Source organism: Hoplias malabaricus, chromosome 11 (assembly GCF_029633855.1).
Source record: "Hoplias malabaricus isolate fHopMal1 chromosome 11, fHopMal1.hap1, whole genome shotgun sequence".
In the NCBI taxonomy this organism is placed as follows: domain Eukaryota; kingdom Metazoa; phylum Chordata; class Actinopteri; order Characiformes; family Erythrinidae; genus Hoplias; species Hoplias malabaricus.
In genome coordinates this window covers 10,054,481-10,078,773 of record NC_089810.1, presented here as the reverse complement: position 1 = coordinate 10,078,773, position 24,293 = coordinate 10,054,481, and the positions used below count along the sequence as shown (strand labels likewise).

At 46.1% G+C, this 24,293-nt stretch overlaps 1 protein-coding gene across 1 annotated transcript in view; it reads left to right on the top strand.

Annotated features, from left to right (window-relative positions):
• igf1ra (insulin-like growth factor 1a receptor) overlaps window positions 1-24,293 on the top strand; it is a 138,397-nt gene that overhangs the window by 86,618 nt on the left and 27,486 nt on the right. Inside the window, exons 3-10 of the mRNA XM_066684280.1 lie at window positions 10,291-10,594; window positions 12,607-12,743; window positions 14,459-14,603; window positions 16,771-16,979; window positions 18,466-18,592; window positions 19,369-19,604; window positions 20,989-21,156; window positions 21,803-22,010. Coding sequence (XP_066540377.1) covers window positions 10,291-10,594; window positions 12,607-12,743; window positions 14,459-14,603; window positions 16,771-16,979; window positions 18,466-18,592; window positions 19,369-19,604; window positions 20,989-21,156; window positions 21,803-22,010 — 1,534 coding nt within the window. The remainder of the gene's footprint in view (window positions 1-10,290; window positions 10,595-12,606; window positions 12,744-14,458; window positions 14,604-16,770; window positions 16,980-18,465; window positions 18,593-19,368; window positions 19,605-20,988; window positions 21,157-21,802; window positions 22,011-24,293) is intronic.

Below are 24,293 nucleotides of genomic sequence, written 5' to 3'. Positions count from 1 at the left end.
AGCAGCACAGAGCAACATGTTTTCAAACAGCTTCTTCACATCTGTAATAAGGAATTGTCATAACACCTTGAAGTTAGCATCCCATGCTATTGTTATATTCCGGTATCTTCCCCCTCAGCCTTGTTTCTGTTTACAAGATGGCCGCTATGTGAAACGAGTGTGTTACAGTCCAGTCTCAGTGTTATGGCTGGACCTGTGTGTTTATATGTAAGGTTTTCAAGGTCATTTCAGAGACAATCATCATTATAGTCTCTCAGCATTTCATAAACACAGGCAAAACAGCACAGCCTTAATGAGAACTGTGAAGAGTGATTGCATAAAACCATCTGTTGCTGCTGGCCGGACAAGGCTACGTAAACAGTGAGCGTATATGGTTGGTGCCTCTTCCCGTACAGGACGTTTGAAGTGTCTTGTGAAGACGAGTGCTGCGGTAACAGTATACACTAGTCATTGATGATCCTTCAGATTGGAGGACAAACTGTTAGGACACTGTGGCTGTAAAAATGCGTTCATGTCAACAAATCTGACAATGCTGGCCGTTTGGGGAGATGTTGCAAGCCGCTCCGCAGCATTGTTTTCTGAGTGTTTAAATGTTTTCCCCTCTCTTGAGCACCTCCATGCCAAACGTTTATTCATAAAACAGACAGGCGACTCTCCTGTTGCTCTTTGTCCAGTCTGTGGTCAGTAACATTTCACCCATCTCTGTCTGAGGAGATGAGGACTGTGTGTGTATGTGCTGTGGTTTAATGCTGTTAGAGCGCCCCCCTTTGACCCCCACACTGCAGAAGACTTGTTTACCAGATTTCTACTGCACACTCAATAACATGTCAGTCATCCTGGACCTCCCCGGTTGCTCTGTGATTGGTCCAGTGAACATTCCTCTAGTGGCCCTGCCCCCTCCGGATGAGTGATCGGAAGTCGAGCTGGTTAAGATTCAGCTGCTGGTACTTTACAGCTCAGTAATTTAGAGCCCTCTCTCTCTCTTGTATTCTCATGCATATATATATATATATTAAAAAAAAATCTGCAATAACATTAAAATGACCCACTTTCCATTTTATCAGATCCACTGGCCACACAGGTGCACTTCATAGATCTAAAATCTATCAGTGTCAGTGTCAGTATGTTGATAGTATGTGATGGTATGAGTGGATCAGACACAGCTGGGATTTTACTTCCATAAACGCTACTGCCACAGTTCTTCTCCTCGCTCAAGGCCACTGTTCTGTATTGCTGCACTTTTGCTGTCAATGGGGTGTGCCCTTGTTCTCCAGCCATCCATGGTGTTGTGCTCGTACGTGGTAGGGCTGTTGTAACAGGGATACAGAACAATCAAAGCTCATGCTGTTACCAGTGGGTTTTATGGTGGGTAGATTGCTGCGCTACTAGTCAACCTAGTCCTACTGCCGTCTGCTGGCTCCAGCGATCCTAGCCACTGTCATTCTGTAGAGAGTTCTGGACCTCTTGGGATCCATTCTGCAACATCTTTGGCACAATGTTGGGAACTGAATTCCACCAAAGCAGACTTCAGCTCTGTCTTTGACCGGGCAATGACTGGTTCCATCAGACTGAATGCAGGCACAAGCCTTGGTGCCTTCATTCTATTGGATCAGTTGTAGACACCATCCCCTTTTGAGTTTGCTGGGTCTCTGGGTCTGTTCTCAGCAAACTCAGTATCCTACTTCTGACACCAGTGTAATGGTTGCATAGAAAGAGGCAAGGACAAAAGCTTGGGACAAAATTTTCAAGTCTACTATTACAAAATTATGATCCTTTCTGTTGTGATATCCACCCATCAGAAAAACAACATATCTGACTTTTGAGTGTTAATGAATGGTATGTTTTTTTTTTTTTAACAGGGATACTTACATTTGTCTCTCTTTTTCTGTAAATGATATGTCAGATCATGCTCATCTCCATCCCCCCACTCTTCCAGTGTCCTAGACCTTGTTGTTGTGACCGGTGCTGAGAACAAGTGGATTACTATTCTTCTCCCTGATTATACTCTTGCTCAGAACATTCTGGCATTCTTTACACAGTCCAAGGCTAAAACTGCCGTTTGAAGCCCAGGAAACAACATCCAAGTGTGTCAGTGAGCTCCTGCCAGGCCACTAACACTATGTTTTTACAATCCTCCTTATTTCCTGCACCGGCTTGAAGGGATATTGTACTGAGGCGGCTGGAAGAATCCTTCGCGCCCTTGCCTTGGTGCGCTGCAGAGGAGTGCGTGCCGCTCTTCACATTGCAGTGATTTGGAGCGCAGAAGGGGCAGTGTCTGTGTGCTGCCTGACCGCTCTGAGAGAGAGGGTGGTGCTCCTCGGTGCAGTGTGTGTGTGTGTGTCCGGGTGTGCATGCGAGTTTGTTTTCTCTGCAGTGCCAGTCAGACAGGGCAACGAGGAGGAGGTCTTACACAGATAAACAGACAGGAGCCATCTCTTCAGGTCACGTCCATGTTCCCAGCAGGCCGTGGGGCTTTGTGCAAACAGCCTCACCACAGCCAGACACTTCTGTCTCCTCTTGAGCCCTGCGTCCTGGCCACTGAGGTCACTGTGCAAATGATGCCTCATTTCAGCTCTGGTTCCTTTTGGGTTTGGGTGATGCTGTGGGAATGTAGAGGCTGCGGTGGTGAAGCCTTGCCTTGCACAGACTGAGGAAATGTTGAAGTCTTTCTCATGCTTTCCTGATTCTGTAGTGTGTAGGTTTACAAACGACATCCAAACGACATTTGCCTCTTGGGTCACGGTCTGTGAGTAGTTTGGTGTGTTCTCCCTGTGTCTGCTGAAAGAGTTTGTAAAGCCCAATGTATACAATGCCGTAGGCAATGCGTCAATGAAAACCCTACGGCGTAGTCTAGGGAGTAGCCTGACGTGCACCTCTCCTAAAATATAACCGCAACGACTGTGATTGGTCAGAAGTCTGACGTACATAGCTTACAGACATCTCCGGGAAAAAACAAAATGGAGGATTGTATTAGTTACTTTCCTGGTACCTCATGTAAACTCTCTTCTGTCCCAAACAATGACCTACTCCCTAAATAGTGCACTTTAAAGATTTATAAATGTAATTATACTACACCACTACATAGTGTGCTACATAGTGTAGAGGAAGATGTTTGAGATCCAGCCCAGTGGTGTGGCGGTGTCAGAGCGACGCAGAAACAAACGCAGAAGTACAAACGCTCAAAACGGCGTAGGGCACTTGCGTAACCTACGGTGTAGGCTCTGACCTCGAGTCAACGCAAAAGCATATATCGACCTTTTAGTGTGTGAGTGACTGGGTGAGTGTGTGAAATCGTCCAGATGTGTGAGTGTATTAGTGACTGAGTGACTATGTGAAACTGTCCTCAGGTGTGAGTGACAGGGTGAGTGTTTGAAGCGCTGTGGAGGACTGCATTGTGCTCAGTGTTGAATCGCTTACAACGAACAAACGAACAAATGACTCTCCAAACTGTGACCAATCTGACTTACACACTTACTAAACCCTGGGGTTAACGTTGAAGTGTCTCAGAGCCGTTTTTTCCAAATCTGTTGAAATACCAAAGACCCTCGAAGACCAGAGCTGGTCTCTCCAAGTGAAATCTTTCTGTGTCTACCTTGTGTCCTCAGTGATCTCAGCGCTTTGCCTGGGTTTGGCCTTCCTGACCACTGCAGACCTAACACTCCTTGTTAGGCAGTGGGCTCTTCATGTGGACGGCTGGAACCCGGCCGTTCTTGGCATAGCTGCGTGTGGAGCATGGTCGTGTGGAAATAGGCCCGTGCTCCCGAGCTGCCTAAAAATAAAGGAGCAGACCATCTCTTGCTGTGGGTTTGTGTTTGGTCACCATGGGAAATGAGGTCTACTTACAGTGGATGTCTGTGAAACGGCACATTCTTTCTCCCCCCCCCCTCAACCACACACCCATTTACCCCTCTTTCCTCAGTGGAAGGTATGCGTGCTTGAGATTTTTTCCTTGCTGAAGAATCTGTGGAAGTGGCGTGGAGTCTGTTGTCGCTATGGGATGAGAAGCAGCTTGACTTTGCTTGGGCTGCCCCCTTTTGGTGGAATCCCAAGCAGCCATTCGACCTCTTCTCATCCCTTCCACCCCTCTTCCCAGATCCGTGGGTCAAGCGTAACGGCAGGGGGGCTTTACTATCACCCTTGGTTTTTGAGAGGTTGATGGTTAAGTAAATGCAGGCGCAGAGTGAGATATTCCAGGGAACGCAGTGAGCGCTCAGTCGCTGTCGGAATTAGAGCCGGAAAGGGTGCCGCTATTAATAGCCCATAAAAGGGCCATATGGCTATTTAAGGAAAAGCAGCTCTCATTTACAGGCCCTCGCTTTGTCTGCTGTGTACGTACCAGACTCTCCTCAGTATCGCAGACGTTTATTTGTTCCCCTTCAGCACGTGGAGCCTTCTTCGTTTTCTCAGTGGCAGTTTCAAAACAAGGAAAGTTGTAGCTGGACTGAGGCTTTGTGTCTTTTTGGCCAGTTCTGTGGTTATTTTTTTTCTTTTCCCTACACTCACCTCTTACAGAATGTTCCAGTAATCCCACCTCATCTGAAGGTGGCTTGTGATCCGTCAGAAAGTGTGAAAGAATGCCAGGAATTCGGGAAAATGGAAGGAGTGTGACAGAGCTTGGGGCCAAAGTGGGCTGCTGGCACAGTGAGGTTTTGTATTAGAGAGGAAGGATTGAGGTGTAAGGTTAGTGGGGGTTACTCGATACGACGGGGGAGTGTTTACCCCCTGATTACACTGAGCTGCTTCTCTTTGCCAGTGTAGAAAATATGTGGGGGTCTGTTAAACGGATCTTCCTGAGAAGGACGTGCACACACACACACACACACACACACAGAGAAACAGATGTCTTTACCAGTATTAATTACAACCCTAAACGCAGCGGTCACGTTTGCCCTGTAATGTCTGGCGGAAAGGTTCAGACTCATAAATAAACAAGGGGAAATGTTTAATTCAGACGCTGGGGTCTTTGGCCGTGCCTCTCGGGTGTGCCACACACAGTGCCAAGATCTCGTTGCTTGGCAACCACCACTGCTGGCGCTGCTGCTGCTGCTGTGCTCTAACGGAGCTGGTGTTCCAGCTCAAGGCGTCCTGTGATGCCGTCTGCTTACACATCCTCTACGTTCTCCTTGAGCATGCTGGGATATGTAGGCATTCAGGCTGCTCCAGATGTGATGTAGGGTGATACCGGTCAGATTACAGCCATCAGAAATTATATCACTGCGATAGCTTTATATAAACAGTAATTGTTTCAGGATTGTGATACTGTAATGCAATACATGGGTGAGTGTATGAGTGACTGGGTGAGTGTGTGAGTGACTGGGTGATCTGTGAGTGACTGGGTGAGTGTATGATTGACTGGGTGAGTGTGTGAGTGACTGGGTGATCTGTGAGTGACTGGGTGAGTGTATGATTGACTGGGTGAGTGTATGAGTGACTGGGTGAGTGTATGAGTGACTGGGTGATCTGTGAGTGACTGGGTGAGTGTATGATTGACTGGGTGAGTGTGTGAGTAACTGGGTGATCTGTGAGTGTGTGAGTGACTGGGTGAGTGTATGATTGACTGGGTGAGTGTATGAGTGACTGGGTGAGTGTGTGAGTGACTGGGTGAGTGTATGAGTGACTGTGATCTGTGAGTGTGTGAGTGACTGGGTGAGTGTTTGAGTGACTGGGTGATCTGTGAGTGTGGAGTGACTGTGATCTGTGAGTGTGTGAGTGACTGGGTGAGTGTATGAGTGACTGGGTGATCTGTGAGTGTGTGAGTGACTGGGTGATCTGTAAGTGTGTGAGTGACTGGGTGATCTGTGAGTGTATGAGTGACTGGGTGATCTGTGAGTGTATGAGTGACTGGGTGATCTGTGAGTGTATGAGTGACTGAGTAAGTGTATGAGTGACTGGGTGATCTGTGAGTGTGTTAGTGACTGTGATCTGTGAGTGTATGAGTGACTGGGTGAGTGTATGAGTGAATGGGTGATCTGTGAGTGTGTGAGTGACTGGGTGAGTGTGAGTGACTGGGTGAGTGTATGAGTAACTGGGTGATCTGTGAGTTTATGAGTGACTGGGTGAGTGTGTGAGTGACTGTGATCTGTGAGTGTGTGAGTGACTAGGTGAGTGTATGAGTGACTGGGTGATCTGTGAGTGTATGAGTGTCTGGGTGGTTTGTGAGTGTGTGAGTGACTGGGTGATCTGTGAGTGTGTGAGTGACTGGGTGAGTGTGTGAGTGACTGGGTGATCTGTGAGTGTGTGAGTGACTGAGTAAGTGTATGAGTGACTGGGTGATCTGTGAGTGTATGAGTGACTGGGTGAGTGTGTGAGTGACTGTGATCTGTGAGTGTATGAGTGACTGTGTGATCTGTGAGTGTGTGAGTGACTGATCTGTGAGTGTATGAGTGACTGTGTGATCTGTGAGTGTGTGAGTGACTGTGATCTGTGAGTGACTGGGTGAGTGTATGATTGACTGGGTGAATGTGTGAGTGTATGAGTGACTGGGTGAGTGTATGAGTGACTGTGTGATCTGTGAGTGTGTGAGTGACTGTGATCTGTGAGTGTATGAGTGACTGGGTGAGTGTATGAGTGACTGGGTGAGTGTGTGAGTGACTGGGTGAGTGTATGAGTAACTGGGTGATCTGTGAGTTTATGAATGACTGGGTGAGTGTGTGAGTGACTGTGATCTGTGAGTGTGTGAGTGACTGGGTGAGTGTATGAGTGACTGGGTGATCTGTGAGTGACTGTGATCTGTGAGTGTATGAGTGACTGGGTGAGTGTATGAGTGACTGGGTGATCTGTGAGTGTGTGAGTGACTGGGTGAGTGTGTGAGTGACTGGGTGATCTGTGAGTGTATGAGTGACTGGGTGAGTGTGTGAGTGACTGTGATCTGTGAGTGTGTGAGTGACTGGGTGAGTGTGTGAGTGACTGGGTGAGTGTATGAGTGACTGTGTGATCTGTGAGTGACTGTAATCTATGAGTGTATGAGTGACTGTGTGATCTGTGAGTGTGTGAGTGACTGTGATCTGTGAGTGACTGGGTGAGTGTATGATTGACTGGGTGAGTGTGTGAGTGTATGAGTGACTGGGTGAGTGTATGAGTGACTGGGTGATCTGTGAGTGTGTGAGTGACTGGGTGAGTGTATGAGTGACTGGGTGATCTGTGAGTGTGTGAGTGACTGGGTGAGTGTATGAGTAACTGGGTGATCTGTGAGTTTATGAGTGACTGGGTGAGTGTGTGAGTGACTGTGATCTGTGAGTGTGTGAGTGACTGGGTGAGTGTATGAGTGACTGGGTGATCTGTGAGTGACTGTGATCTGTGAGTGTATGAGTGACTGGGTGATCTGTGAGTGACTGTGATCTGTGAGTGTGTGAGTGACTGTGATCTGTGAGTGTATGAGTGACTGGGTGAGTGTATGAGTGACTGGGTGAGTGTGTGAGTGACTGGGTGAGTGTATGAGTAACTGGGTGATCTGTGAGTTTATGAATGACTGGGTGAGTGTGTGAGTGACTGTGATCTGTGAGTGTGTGAGTGACTGGGTGAGTGTATGAGTGACTGGGTGATCTGTGAGTGACTGTGATCTGTGAGTGTATGAGTGACTGGGTGAGTGTATGAGTGACTGGGTGATCTGTGAGTGTGTGAGTGACTGGGTGAGTGTGTGAGTGACTGGGTGATCTGTGAGTGTATGAGTGACTGGGTGAGTGTGTGAGTGACTGTGATCTGTGAGTGTGTGAGTGACTGGGTGAGTGTGTGAGTGACTGGGTGAGTGTATGAGTGACTGTGTGATCTGTGAGTGACTGTGATCTATGAGTGTATGAGTGACTGTGTGATCTGTGAGTGTGTGAGTGACTGTGATCTGTGAGTGACTGGGTGAGTGTATGATTGACTGGGTGAGTGTGTGAGTGTATGAGTGACTGGGTGAGTGTATGAGTGACTGGGTGATCTGTGAGTGTGTGAGTGACTGGGTGAGTGTATGAGTGACTGGGTGATCTGTGAGTGTGTGAGTGACTGGGTGAGTGTATGAGTAACTGGGTGATCTGTGAGTTTATGAGTGACTGGGTGAGTGTGTGAGTGACTGTGATCTGTGAGTGTGTGAGTGACTGGGTGAGTGTATGAGTGACTGGGTGATCTGTGAGTGACTGTGATCTGTGAGTGTATGAGTGACTGGGTGATCTGTGAGTGACTGTGATCTGTGAGTGTATGAGTGACTGGGTGAGTGTATGAGTGACTGGGTGATCTGTGAGTGTGAGTGACTGGGTGAGTGTGTGAGTGACTGGGTGATCTGTGAGTGTATGAGTGACTGGGTGAGTGTGTGAGTGACTGTGATCTGTGAGTGTGTGAGTGACTGGGTGAGTGTATGAGTGACTGGGTGATCTGTGAGTGTGTGAGTGACTGTGATCTGTGAGTGTATGAGTGACTGGGTGATCTGTGAGTGTGAGTGACTGGGTGAGTGTATGTGTGACTGGGTGATCTGTGAGTGTGTGAGAGAGTGTTCCTGACTTGCACTCAGTAATTCAGAGTGGGCTTCTGAACCCACCGGGACCCTGCTCAAGATGAAGTGGTTACAGAGTATGAATGAATTAATGAGTAATTGTGTAATATTGCAGTGTCACTACAGTTGTATGGATACTGGGTTTTAAAAGACACTATTGGTATAAACTAATAATGTAAGTGTAACTGTGGGATGGGGCTTAGCCTCTGGGGAGCTATGACTGATCTCACCACTCAGGCTTCAGAAATTGAGAATACTGTATGTTAAAATATTGTATTCTTGATGTTCTGGAAGACTTTTTTTTTTATGCTTACACCGTATTGAGTTCTGGTCTGCGGCCTCAGGGCTGGTTAGCAGCAACAGCCGGCCCTCCCTCTCGCCTCTCCTGTTACCCACAAGGCCTTTCTCTCCCTGCAACTCTACACGAGTCAGTGTGTCGGAATGCTGCCTTTATTGATCCCACGTTTGGAGACAATGTGTCCGGGTCCCTCGGCTCTCATTACTAAACGCAGAGCGTGTTCAGTAAGATTTGTTGCCCAAAGCCTAATTTGAAACACACCCGTTCTTTCTTCCCCCACCTACCCCCCCTCCCCGCCTCACACTCGTTTTACTGCGGACTTTCTCATGCTCACGACGGAAGCTGATCTCTCTTGGATGCGACTGAGCTGGAGCTCCATGCGAGCGCCTGGAAGCCGGATCATCTGTGTTTTTTTAGGGTTACGCCGCCGTGTCGCCCGAGCCCCGCGGCAACAACACACAACTGTTGTTCCAAAGTTTTTTAGCAGATTCTCCACCGCTCGTAGGAAACGATGATCTTGCTGGGGTCAGACACAAAGACAGATTTGGTTCAGACAAAGCTGGAGTAGAAGTGGCCCTTTGTTCGAATATGAATTTGATCTTGTAATTAGATGCGGAACCTGTGGGATCCTCCTAATGCTAGGACAGTGCCTTCTTGTGCTTTATGCGCTGCTGAACTGTTCTTTGTGGAAACGGAAGAGTTCCTGAAAGCGGTGCTTTACTGGGATCTGGGTGGAAACTTTTAAACACGAGCTTTTTCTGCAGAAAGGTTAAGGATTCTTCGCAGTGGCTTTGATGCAGACGCTCAGATCCATACCTTCAGCTTTTAATCCCTTCATTCTACACCAAAGAGATCCATCTAATTCCCCAAGCTACTGAAGCTAGCTACTCTGTTGCTGAATATTCTCCAGCCCACCCAACTCTCTCTCTCTCTCTCTCTCTCTCTCTCTCTCTCTCTCTCTCACCCCAACTATTCCCTTAACAGTCTCTAACTGCAATAATATTTATCTGTAGTCAGGCCAGGCTGCAGTGTACTAACAAGGCTGGCATAGTGCAGTGTGAGGCCCTGCGCAAACATCCCAAACGTCCTGACTCCAGCTTCCACTTCCTCCCTCCCACCCCCCACTCCTACAGGACCATTTTACAGGCCACTAATCTGCACTCCGGCTGCCCTCTGACCTTCACTGAGCAAAACAAACACACATACATGCGCACATTAAGCACGGAGCCTAATCGCAGTCTGGCGACCGCTCCACTCCCCTGTGTGATATATCATGGATCTAATAACAAGGCACTTATTGGACTGCTTCAGCTCTCAGGTTACCAAGGTCTCTAAATGTATTTCAGTCTTTTCATTAGCACTGCTTAGCGCTATCAAGCTGGAGTAATGAACTCAAACTCTGCACTGTTTCTCCCTGTCGTGTCCCTTTGACCTCGCTGCCTGTTGTCTGTGTTTAGGATGTGCCGTTTTGTTTTTGTTCGCTGCTAATCCACTTTTGTTTGTGTGTTCGTTTGCTCTCCAGAGTGCCCACCCGAATGTGAGCGGCGGGCTTGTACGGATAATAAGGAGTGCTGCCACCCGCAGTGCCTGGGGAGCTGCACTGAGCCTGACAACGACAAGGCTTGTGCCGCCTGCCAGCACTACTACCACGAGGGCCGCTGTGTGTCCGACTGTCCGTCCGGCACATACCGCTTCGAGGGCTGGCGCTGCATCACCATGGAGATGTGCGCCCGGGTGCACCTGCCCAGCGAGGTGGACTTCGTCATCCACAACGGAGAGTGTATGCCCGAGTGCCCGCCCGGCTTCACCCGCAACGAGAGCGAAAGGTGCTGTTTTCCTCATCTGAAAGCTGGCTATGTGTCTGTGAAAAAATATACATGAAAATATTTGTTTTCTATGTAAAAGAACATTTAGAGATGCATCAGTGTACTGTATTGTTGCCTTCATAATATTCAATCAAATTCATAACTGAAAGAGAATTAAAGATTAATAAAGTGATTTTGAAGTAAAAATTGATATTTCACTCACATCAGCTAAAGGTGACATAGCCCTTTTCCACATGTGAACACAGTTCTTAATCAAACACCTGTGACATGATGTTGTTAAAATACCACAAGGATCAAACACCACAGCTGCAATTTTCCCCAGCTAAACAGTCCTGTGCAAAAAGGCCAGTTTCAGTGCCTGTTCCTTTAAACGATAATGGCTCACACCCCAAGTGAGCAGCAACCTCAGGCAAGATCCAGAGAAGCTCTAGTTTTAGTTGAATTAGAAATAATTGGAAATTGGTCGGGACAGTTCTTTTGTCTAGGGCGGCACTGTGGCGCAGCAGGTAGTGTCGCAGCCACACAGCTTCAGGGACCTGGAGGTTGTGTGTTCTCCCTGTGTCTGCGTGGGTTTCCTCCGAGTGACTGTCTGTGAGGAGTGTGGTGTGCTCTCCCTGTGTCTGCGTGGGTTTCCCCCGGGTGACTGTCTGTGAGGAGTTGGTGTGCTCTCCCTGTGTCTGCGTGGGTTTCCCCCGGGTGACTGTCTGTGAGGAGTGTGGTGTGTTCTCCCTGTGTCTGCGTGGGTTTCCTCCGAGTGACTGTCTGTGAGGAGTGTGGTGTGCTCTCCCTGTGTCTGGGTGGGTTTCCCCCGGGTGACTGTCTGTGAGGAGTGTGGTGTGTTCTCCCTGTGTCTGCGTGGGTTTCCTCCGGGTGACTGTCTGTGAGGAGTGTGGTGTGTTCTCCCTGTGTCTGCGTGGGTTTCCTCCGGGTGACTGTCTGTGAGGAGTGTGGTTTGTTCTCCCTGTGTCTGCGTGGGTTTCCTCCGGGCGCTCCGGTTTCCTCCCATGGTCCAAAAACACACGTTGGTAGGTGGATTGGCGACTTAAGAGTGTCCGTATGTGTGAGTGTGTCGCCATGTGAAGGACTGGATTTTCACAGTATGCCACCCAATGACTTTTCAGGAGTTTTTTTTTTTCACATTAAATAATGTTACTTATTTCTCCAAAGCCAGCGTTAAGTTTTAGCCTGCGTTGTGGTGCTGCAGAGCTTGTTGGCTACGCTGTACTAAATTATTCAACCGAGGCCAAAGTTTGTCCTCCACGTGCCCTGCTCACATGACAGACTCCTCATGCTTCTTGCCGTGACATGGAAACACTCAAGGCAAAAGGTGTTGTTTTGACATTAATGATTGAAGGCTGTGAACGAGGCTGTGCAAACACGCAGGGCAATTATTATTGACAAAAAAAACAGGGCCCACATTGTTAGTGGGACTCTGCGGGTAATAAGCTTTTTACTGCGGGGCATGAGTCTGAAGTGTAACTTATGACCAGAACGGAGAGCCTGAAGTCACAGAACTTTGGACTCCACTTTCTTGGGTCCTGGGTATTATGAAGTTAAAAAGTAAAGAAAACAATTGATTGTTTGAACTTGCTCTTCCATCTGTTTCAGTTTTCCATCTATCACAGTACAAGACTGTATCAGCCTTGTTTTGTCTGCGAGCCCATTTAATGATTCACTGTCTGAAAAAAGCCAGGGTTCATGCGAGGACTCACCCCTCTGAAATACAGTGACCCTGTTTCTCTCTCTCTCTCTCTCTCTCTCTCTCTCTCTCTTCGTCTCTCCCTTTTTTTAGATACATGACTAAATTAACTAAGTGAGACATAATAATCATGTTGTGGTTTACTGGTGTTTGTCTGCTCAGTGTGCTGTGTCCTGTCCTTGACTTGCTATTATTTTCTCTATACCCCCCCTCCACACCCTCTCTCTCTCTCTCTCTCTCTCTCTCTCTCTCTCTCTCTCTCTCTCTCTCTCTCTCTCCCCCTCTCCCTCCACCCCTCCCTCTCCTTGTACAGTATGTTCTGCAGTGCCTGTGATGGCTTGTGTGATAAGGTGTGTGAGACTAAAACCATTGACTCAGTGGACGCCGCTCAGTCTCTGCAAGGCTGTACTGTTATCAAAGGCAACCTGCACATCAACATTCGTCGGGGCAGTAAGTCCTTTCATTCCTGCATGAACACCCCCCCTCCCACCCCTTCACTTTCTTGCCCAGTGCAAAGGGGTCAGAGCAGAACACAAACACTGAGCCACTGTTCAGCCATTTCACATCCTTAGGGGATAGTTACATTAACATAGTTGCTGTGGTATTAGGTTCACCTTCACTATAGAGTCACCAATAGAAATGAGTCATCATAGGACCGCCACATATATGATATTAACTCATTGGCGTTTATGCTTAGATTTGGGATCTAGGCTTATCTTAATGAATTTAATATGGGTTTTATTAAGCCTGACTCTTTGTTTCTGTTTGCTTACTTATGCCACTCATATGGAAGTGACTTGCAGATACAGGGGTTGGACAATGAAAGTGAAACACCTGGTTTTAGACCACGATAATTTATTAGTATGGTGTAGGGCCTCCTTTTGTGGCCAATACAGCGTCAGTTCATCTTGGGAATGACATACACAAGTCCTGCACAGTGGTCAGAGGGATTTGAAGCCATTCTTCTTGCAGGATAGTGGCCAGGTCTCTACGTGATGCTGGTGGAGGAAAACGTTTCCTGACTCGCTCCTCCAAAACACCCCAAAGTGGCTCAATAATATTTAGATCTGGTGACTGTGCAGGCCATGGGAGATGTTCAACTTCACTTTCATGTTCATCAAACCAGTCTTTCACCAGTCTTGCTGTGTGTATCGGTGCATTGTCGTCCTGATACACGGCAACGCCTTCAGGACACAGTGTTTGAACCATTGGATGCACATGGTCTTACTGGTGCAGTGTGCAGTTAATGAAGATTGGCCACCAGGCTGCTCCAATTTAGCCATGAAACCTCCCACACTACAATGACAGGTGTTTCAGTTTCATTGTCTAACCCCTGTACATCTAATGTCCAGAACAGCGAACAAATGATGTCGATGGTTTCATTATAACTTTAAAAGCTGTATGAGGCTTTGAGAGTGCAGTTAAAATAAAATGAAAGCCTGAATACTTTATAGTAGAGAAGTGGTAATCACATATTATAATAATAATAATAATAATATATCATTTACAGTAGCTTTGTGGACGCTGGTCCTTTTATGGGAAGACTTACAATGCGGGATTCAACTTTCTCCCACGTACTGTGAGCAGCAAGCCAACAGAAGCCTGTCCACAATAAAATCCTGCTATGTTTTTCATTCCTGATCATGACCGCTTGAAATACTAATCTATTGCAAAACGTTCTACTTTGCTGGCCACGCTGAGACGTTTCTAGTTAAAGCAGTTCTCTTAGAAACAGTGCATTCAGAACTGAGTACAGAGCAGGCTGCAGTCTTTTCACAACTCTGTTAAATGGTTATTTATTAAAGTAAGCGAAAAGAAATCTATGTTCAGGGTCTGTACCACTGTAAACATATCCCCCACCAAGTGATTCTACTGTAACAGGTGTCCAAACCATCCTGGTTTTAACGTTAATGTATAAAATAGGCCTGAAAACAAGACGTAGCAGTTGAGAATGTCAGAATGTCACTGTGTACATGTAAAACAAATAAAGTTTTATTGAAAGGAATTGTGTATTTGTTGCGTATAATAGCACAGAGATTTAAATATTAAGTCCTAATTCAATTAAATGAGAAAGGAAGCTGTATCGGGATTATCACTGGTCACTGTTGCCTGATATTGTCTGTCTTTTGTGTCTCATGGCTCTTGTCTCTCCCTCTTCTCACCAGATAACATTGCATCAGAGCTGGAGACTTTCATGGGCTTGATCCAGACGGTGACGGGCTATGTCCGGATCAAACACTCTCACACTCTGGGCTCCCTCTCCTTCCTCAAAAGCCTGCGATATATTAACGGGGAGGAGCTTTTAGATCAGTAAGTCTCCTCACTTCATTCTGTCACGCACACCACCACAGTCCTTAAAGGAAGGTCTGTTCACTCAGTGGCCTTTAACGGCAGCACCTCAGGGCAGTTATTTCCACTCAAACGAGGCGAGGCTCCTATCTCTTTGAAAGGGGAGTCATTTTTAAAAGCCACTTCAGCAAAAGTGTTGGTAAAACTAGAGAAATAAATGGTAATGATTGGCTAATATAAGGTTTTCTCAGTTTGTCCAGGCGACTGCGCACGCGCATACTGTATCTCAACAGCAGCAGAGGGCTTTTCCCACTCAGGTCTTTATCAGAGAACTGATTGGTTCTTTCAAAGGGTGGGTCTCCTCATGAACATAGAGTTTTCCCATTTATTATTCACCTTTATCTGACACCTTTTACGCACACTATTTCGGCGCTAGGCTTGGACATCTGTGTTACGTTTACAAGGCATTTGAAGGCCACCTCGCACACAGAACAGTCCTGTTTACTAAACAAACAGATGTGGTTTCCAGAGGTTAAAATGTGCAACGTACAATTATTTTTAATCAGGTTTTTTGTTTGTTTTTACAAGCACACCTGGTTAATCACAGCACACCTGTAGGAGACGCCGTAGGAGACGTTTACGGTCGTAGAGTCCTGTAAAGAGTTTTAGGAGACAGGCACCAAAATGCACACACCAGTCAGCACAGAAATGAAGACCACATGTCCTACGTCACCTTTTCCTCCTCTGAAACCCGGCAGCTGCTGAGAGCAGGCCTTGGTCTTTGTCGGTTCTCACCTGTAGCGCTTGGTCCAGAGGATATCAAACGCTTTTTTATCCTCACGTGAGAAGAGAGATAAATTTGTCTCAGTCTTTCATACTTCCAAAAAAAAAAAAACCTTTTAAGTGTTTCCGAGTCTTTGTGGGTTTCCATAGGAACGCATGAAAGTGATAGAGGGCTCAGCGTGATGGAATGTACAGCTGTGAGAAGCCATGAGCCTTCGCACTTTTATGGGCTCCAAATAAAGCAGAGCAGCAAATGCTCTTTTTATGTACACACACTGACACGCTCTGCTATATACAGGCAGAGGAATTTAGAGGTCAGCATTCCTGTCGTATCCGGACCCGACAACTTAATTTTTCCCATTTTTAATAATAGACATTTTCAACATTGCTGTGTTATAAATCAGCTGGTAATTTAACACGTTGAAAATGTAGTTTGAATGTTACATGAGGGATAGATCAATAGAAATCATCTAAAACATAGTTTTTTGGGTGGGTTGACTTCACCAATAAAAGTTTTTTTTGTCCCCCATTTAAGTTTTATGACAAAAATTCCTAAACGTATAGGAGCCTAAAACGGAGTACAACCGCGCGTGTTTCCCTCAGGAAAAAGATGAGTGTGAAGAGCATAATGTTAAGGTTCTTTATCAATCTAAATTTCTTTAACATTTCTTTAATGAGGATACAAAGTGGCATTGATACAAAGCGCAGTAGCACCCCCTTGTGGAGCAGTCCCTAAGTCTAAGAACATAAGAAGTAGTGCCTCTTGTGGTGCAATTCCTCTCAGTGAGTGAGTGAGTGAATATCTGTGAGTGAGTGAGTGAATGGATGAGGGAGTATGTTTATGGATGAGTGATGATGTGAGTGAGTGAGTAACAGGTCAGTTCCATGAGGTGCTTTGCATCTAAAAAGGCTCTGCACACCTCTCATTTAAAAAACTGTTCTCTTAAGGTTTGTAGGGACCGCAAGGTGGTTGTGAGACTTGTGTGGTCAGTACTGGCCTAGTACTAGTTTTAGCTTATAGAAGATGTAGTTGGAGTTTAGGGGCGATGGTGGAGGGGGTCGTGTGAACGACTTTTTCCTCTGCTCTCAGGTTTCGTTGTGTGGAGGGCTGCGGGTGCAGATGGCATTCTCCATGTTCTTTAAGTGTGTTGCTGAAATGATCACTTGCAAACTGCAGAACATTTCCAGACCTCCACTTTGCTCACCTGCACTTGTGTGTGTGTGTGTGTGTGTTTATATATGGGTGGGCAAGATATAATCTACACATGCTAATGCCAAAGGAGGCTTAAATTATTTCCATGCTCCTAAACCCATTATATGGTTGAGAAGCATTCTGCAGAAAGTGCAGGACTGCACCACTGAAGCGTTTCTAATTCTTTCTCCAATTCCTCTGTTCCTCCCTCAGGGCATATGCCTTCTCAGCACTGGACAACCAGCACCTGCAGTACTTATGGGACTGGAGCCAGCACAACCTCACCATCCGAACAGGAAAACTCTTCTTCCGCTCCAACCCCAAACTCTGCCTCTCTGAGATCCGCAAGATGTGGGAGAAGACGGCTGTCTCGCAGAAGATGGAGGAAGACGACGTCCGGAACAATGGGGAGCGAGCCAGTTGTGAGTATCTGTTTAATTCTTTTATTCATTCATAATCTGTAAGCGCTTATACAGTTCAAGGTCACGGTGGGTCCAGAGCCTCCTTGGAATGATTGGGCTCAAGGCAAGAATACACCCTGGAGGGGGCGCCAGTCCTTCGAAGGGCAACACTCACACACTCACACCTACGGACACTCTTGAGTCGCCAATCCACCTACCAACGTGGGTTTTTGGACTTTGGGAGGAAACAGGAACACCTGGAGGAAACCCACACAGACACAGAGAGAACACACCAAACTCATCACAGACAGTCACCCGGAGGAAACCCACGCGGACACAGGGAGAACACACCACACTCCTCACAGACAGTCACCCGGAGGAAACCCACGCAGACACAGGGAGAACACACCACACTCCTCACAGACAGTCACCCGGAGGAAACCCACGCAGACACAGGGAGAACACACCACACTCCTCACAGACAGTCACCCGGAGGAAACCCACGCGGACACAGGGGCTCCTCACAGACAGTCACCCCAGTCAGTACCCAGGGCCACAGTAGTGTACCACAGCAGATCAGGTTTTGTTGTGGCTCATTCGCAGTGCTGCAGTGACACTGACGTGTTGCACTGACACTGCTGAGAATGATCCACCATCTTTGAAGGTCCTGTGGACCATTGAAGAACAGGGTGCTAATAGGCTACCAAAGTATGCAGAGCCACAGATAGACTATTGGCTGTAATCGTAGAACTACACAGTGCATCTACACTGTCAGTGGAGCTGATAAAATGGGCAGGGAGTGTAACAACCAGGAGGTCATTGAATTAGATGAAACACAGGAGATAACACTGTTGATCTTCTGGTGCATCCTCAAATATTCATTAAAAATATGGGTCAAATCTAGACATCTGGGGTCATGCTGGGGTTACACTAAGATTGTACATCCCTAATAGCAGAAAGAAGCTGAAATAAACACAAAAGGCTAAGTATTATGTTCACATTACAACTGAAGATGATTCCAGATCAAGAAAAGTAAAATAATAATGGACTTGAGATTTGAAATACTGATGAAATACTGTACAGATACAATACCAGCTACAGGAAGGCTCAGTGTCTGTAGGTAAACATGAGGTTTAAAATGGTGATAGCTCGCATGGTTTTAAGTTATTCATATTTAAATATGTGGAGGGTTAAAGCTCCATCCGTTTGTCTTATAGACGGTGTGTGTCTGAGGCAGCTTTCCGTGTGGAGTTAGTGATAATGGCTTTTCTAATGTATCTGTGTTGTTTTTTCTATTAGAGTCTATCTGGGTACAATGGCTCTGCACCTCAGGCTTTAAAATAGAAAAAGGTATATTCTTACTTTGTAGACAGATGTAACAGCGCATTCAGCTCAAACAAAAGACCAGACGCTTCATCCTGTTTGTCAAGACCTAGCCATGAAGGACCCAAGGACATATATCTGCTGAAGAACACTAATATAGATCTCTTTATGTCCTTCCCCTAAGGTGAGAGCCATATCCTGAAGTTCAAGTACAACCTCACTCAGAGCCATCGAATAAAACTGACCTGGGAGCGCTACCGACCGCCGGACTACAGGGACCTCATCAGCTTTATTGTCTACTACAAGGAAGCGTGAGTACCTGTCGTTTTACTAATCTGAAGCCAACATTAAATTGTGTTAAGTAAAATGTAAAAATTAAAGCAACACTTTGACTTGTCTCAGTGAGAATCACTGATGTAGTAGCAACCAAGGGGGTGCTGTTTTTCAATCAACACAGTCAAACCTAATTGGCTGCATGGACCAATATGTTCAGCATTCAAACCTCAAAGCAGAGATGAGAATGAGTTGTTTTGGCCCGAACACTAGCTCTGCAACTCCTCTGACTCCCAGCATGACTCCCAGATTTCCTTTTGGTGTTGTTCTAAAGTGAAACAGCTGGTGAGGTGGATGCTGATGGGTATAAAAGAGCAGCCAAAGGCTAGAGAGGGAAGAGAAAGTAACTCTGAGCTGAAGGCCAGAAAGCTCTTGTCTCCATCACCCTCCTTCCCATAGTGGCATGGTCCGGGCCACTTCCACCCACTAGTGTCTTTCCAAACACACAGTGTTGCCAAGCTAGGAGGGCAAGGGCTAGCACAAGCTTCCTCCAAGACAAATAAAGACAGCCACTGCATGTTTTCAAACTGCTGCTGGAACAAAATTACTCGACACATGAACACGCTTGGAGGAGAACCCTAACTCGAATTCTGTTGTCAGCTAAAATATATTTTGTTCAGTTCTACTTTTATCTTCAGCTATTCACTATTTCACAATATTTATAGAGATACATGTCTCATTAAATGTAGTAAGATATTTCTGAACATCAGAAATATTAAAACCAGTGCTGTGCTGGTGTGTTTCTATGCCACAGACCTTTCCAGAACATCACAGAATTTGACGGACAGGACGGCTGCGGGTCCAGTAGCTGGAACATGGTGGACGTGGACCTGCCTCATGATAAATCTCAGGATCCAGGAGTGCTGCTCTATCCGCTGAAGCCCTGGACACAGTACGCCATCTTCGTGAAGGCCATCACTCTGATGGTGGAGGATAAACACATTCTAGGGGCCAAGAGCGAAGTGGTCTACATCCGCACCAAAGCCTCAGGTACGAACCAGGACTGGACAGTATTTGTGTGTCGATCTGAAAAGTTGTACAAGTCGCATAAGCGTTCCTTAGCTACATTAGCTTTACCAACTCGCATCTCCAATGCTGCCCTTTGAGCCAGTGAAATAGTTTTCCAGATAGGTTTCATTTACATTTCCCCTATTCACATATGTAAAACATGGATGAAATGAAAAATTAATCACTCTTTGAAGTTTTATGAATTAATTTGCACAGATTATTTTGTGCAGAATAAAGAAACATAATCAAATATTCAGAAAGTTCAATGTGGGTATAACCGGTACGTGATTTGCTATTTAAGCATTAAAGCCCATGGGTGCTGCAAATAAGCCCGATGCAGTGTTCATGAATATTCATGAATGTTTATTGCTTAACGCATTCAGTTACATTTCTTAAAAGAACAGCAACATCTGAGAGCCAAGTTAATATGCACTTAATAGTGCACTGAGCTGAAAGGATTGCAGTTATTTATGATTTAAAACTGGGATTTGCTCTTTGTGTGATACACATATAGATAGCAATGTCCTGATCCTTGTCCAGGAACGTCCAGGAAACAGTTGCGAACAGAAAGACCAGTAGTAGATGACTGGACAGACATAACTAAAGACATTTACATGATGGATGAAGAAAGGTCTATATAAGGCATGGGAAGAAACCTATTTTATCATAATTAAGACTGGGTGTGTTTATTACTTTATTATTTTATTTATTATTTACATATGTACAGTCTACAACCACACGTTGGTAGGTGCATTGGCGACTCAAAAGAATCCATGCGTGTGAGGGTTTGAGTGAATGTGTGTCACCCTGTAAAGGACTGGCGCCCCCTCCAGGGTGTGTTCCCGCCTTGCACCCACCGCGACCCTGAACGGGATTAGCAGTTACAGACATTGAATGAATGAATGAATGAATGTTATTGATGATAGAAAAAAGGTCTAATGTTTAAAGAAAGTTGTAATATATGGTCTTTTTGACAACAGAAAAAATATATATAAAATATAGATGAAAGAAAAGGAAGGAGATGCCATGAACTACATGTGGTTCAAATATATTCTGAAACAATACAGTCACAATACTGTAGCTCAGAGAAGCGGGCTTGGGACAGATGGTTCCCCAGGTTGATCCCTGGGATCAGCAGGACAATTGGAGGTGAGGGGAGTGAAGGAGCAGTACTATCTTCTCCCTCAACACCCACAGCTGAGGTGCCCTTGAGCAAGACTCCTTACCCACAGCTGCTTCAAAAAAATGAGTTATGTTGTACTTAGGAAAAACAGGCTATTAATGCTATTATTGTTGTTGGGAATGGGCTAAAAAGCTTTGAATCCATGACGTCATGTTTAAATTAATCCATGCGTTCATTTCACAGAGCCTTCGATGGCGCGGGATGCTCGTGCATATGCAAATTCCTCCTCCTCTCTGGTGGTAAAGTGGTCTCCTCCCATCTCCCCCAATGGAAACTCTACGTTCTACCTGGTTCGCTGGCAACAGCAGCCCGAAGACCGTGAACTCTACCAGCACAACTACTGCTCTAAAGGTAGAATAACTGCTTTCACCAGTTTTCCTCTCTCCTTTCCCCTCTGTTTTCCCCTCGTTTCCTCTCTCCTTTCCCCTCTGTTTTCCCCTCTGTTTTCCCCTCGTTTCCTCTATCCTTTCCCCTCTGTTTTCCCCTAATTTCCTCTCTCCTTTCCCCTCTGTTTTCCCCTAATTTCCTCTCTCCTTTCCCCTATGTTTTCCCCTCGTTTCCTCTCTCCTTTCCCCTTTGTTTTCAACTCGTTTCCTCTCTCCTTTCCCCTCTGTTTCCCCTTGTTTCCTATCTCCTTTCCTCACTTCATTTTCAGCTGCCGTTTTCTTGAATCTTGGAAGCCCCCCTTTTGTACCCTCCACTCTCTTTCTATCACTGAAGCTCCTTGAATGTTCTTCTCTATTAAGACCCTCCTCATGTGTTTCACATTACATCCATTTACCAAAGGTTTCAGGTTTACAGCTGATTACAATTAATTCCACATCCAGTTTTCATGTCCACAGATCTTCAGCTCAACACTGATCCACTATCTGGACTTGTTTTTTTTTCTTTTGGAAGTGAAATACGGACTAAAGTAGTGCTTCAATGTCATGGTCACAATCACCAGTACCAGCAGTAAAACCTGTTATATATATATATGTATTTTAATAAACCACAGAACTCAAGATCCCGATCAGGATCTCAGCCACAGCCCTGTCAGACGTGGAGGAGGACACCAAGCCCACTAAGTCGGACGCTGGGGGTGCGGAGAAAGGCCCCTGCTGCCCCTGCCCCAAAACCAAGGAGGACCTGAAAGCCGAGGCAGAGGAGCGTGCGCTCAGCAAGGTGTTTGAGAACTTCCTGCACAACGCCGTCTTCACGCCCAGGTACAGTATACATCCCACACTTCCATCAGCTCTTCCTCCAGTGCTCTTTCACTTATAGGTTCCAGAGCAGCTCGAGGGAAGAGCAGAACGGGTGGAATGAATAAGAAACAAAGAGCGTTGCTCCCCAACTCTCCCCAATGCTTTCCAGCTTTGGTCCAAATCCATGTTTTGTTTTGTTTTTTTCCCCTCTTGGTCTTCCTGGAGACGAGCTATCAAAGCAGGGCTGAGCTCATGGTTTCAGGGCTGTGTGACTTAATCAAATCGAGCATGGGGTCCGGCAGGCAGGGACGGCAGTGTAATCATTCCGACATGGTGCCGACAACATCAGAACGGGGAGGGGGGCCGGCAGTCAGTAATTCTGCGGTAAAGCAGGACAAGGTTCAGGGCCTGCTTTCGTGAGGCATCCCAGAGTACAGACATTGGATGGGATTTCACCTCACTGCGCTGTAGTGAGTTTCTGATCTAACCTGACCTGGAGGTGCTGTGTGAATGCAGACTCTGGACTGTGGTTTGTCCGTTGCCTTGACGACAGCTCTGCTCTCGTGCAGGCATTAGCTGGCTGTAATTTGGAAGGACCCTGCAGCGAAAGAGGCCAGGTCAGTGAGGCCGGGGAGTGGCGTTGTGTTGGATAGGACTCGAGAGGACATCTGCGCCGTGTTATCCGTTTACCTTGTTTGAGCTGGATACATTCTGTCCAACACCAGAAAAGGAGCCACACACACACACACACACACAGCCGTACATGTCCTGGTTCTACTTTGAAATATAGTGTTTGGGCAGGTTAATCAAGGACATCTGTCCTCAGACTCAAGCTAACACTGTATGGGTGCATGTAGGTCGGTTAACTTTATGAATACAGTCATATACAAATGTTTGGCGCCCTTGGTCAAATTACATATTCGGTTATTTTCACTTCAGATCAACAACACATGCAATTTGACCAGTGGTGTCCAAACAACGCTCAAACAGCCTGGTACCCAAACTCCTCGGGTCGGCACCGAACAAGCAGCAAATCAAAATGGAGCAGTTCAGGGACTGCTCAACAGAACAGTTATTCGTACAGGACTTTGCTTCTTCTTTCCATTGTCTACAGCGATACCCAGAAATGTCCCTGTTGTTGATTTCTGGTGTGTCCTGTTGTCGCCTATTGTACACATTCACATTACAGACAGGTACACGTTCTCATGTTGAGAGACGTGCTCAGGAACATTTGTGTACATCCACTTTCATGTTTACATTCATTCATTCATTGTCTGTAACCCTTATCCAGCTCAGGGTCGCGGTTGGTCAGGAGCCTACCCGGAAGCACTGGGCGCAAGGCAGGAACACACCCAGGAGGGGGCGCCAGTCCTTCACAGGGCGACAAACACTCACACTTTTGAGTCACCAAGCCACCTACCAACACGTGTTTTTGGACCGTGGGGGGAAACCGGAGCACCCGGAGCCAAGCTCCTCACAGACAGTCAGGGATCTAGGGATAGATGTTGAAAACTGTTGCCATAGATAGTGAGATGTGTCTTAAATGTATTTCAGAAGCCTTTTCTGAAAATAGACAGACAAAGAATGATATTGATATTATAGTTCTGTGTTTAAGCTTTAGTTTATTGTTTGTTTTGTTTGTTTCCTTGTTTTTTTAGACACTGAAAATGAACAGCTTGTTCTTACTGGCCATTTTGACTAGCAAGTAAATGAATAAGCTTCCCAGTGATAACTAAGATGTTTAAACCTGAAATAGACGTCTTCGAGGACATCGATTTTAATACCTCTTTTCAGGATGAGTTTTGCAGTGGTAACAGGATGCTCTTTCTAAAGGATATCCGACTTTAATAGTCACAGGAAATACGTGTTTGATGGACTGTGGAAGGATACATATTAGAGTTATCTGGAAACCAGGCCAACTCCATTTTCTTTATATGGACTAGTTTAAGTCAGACGAGACTGGCCTAGTATTGAACATTTTGGATGTCTCTGGTCCATCCATGCTTTCTGGGGTGGCCTCTGACATTGGCACAGTTTTGTAGGCTAAATCCATTTCAAATGTCATAATATCTGGAGTATAATTGCTCACACCACCACTGGCTGAAAACTGTTACTTTGATTTTGTGATTTCCTGCTGGGTTTCTCTCAGGTTATGGGCATTAGTGCTCTGGAATTATCTCGCCAGACGTCTGCTGGACTTTTGCAGCCGTATTTTTAGGATGATGGTGTTTTAGAGGTCATCCTGTGGTGGATATGCACAAGCTGAACCCATTTCTCTTGGTGAAGAATCAATACAAAGCAGGT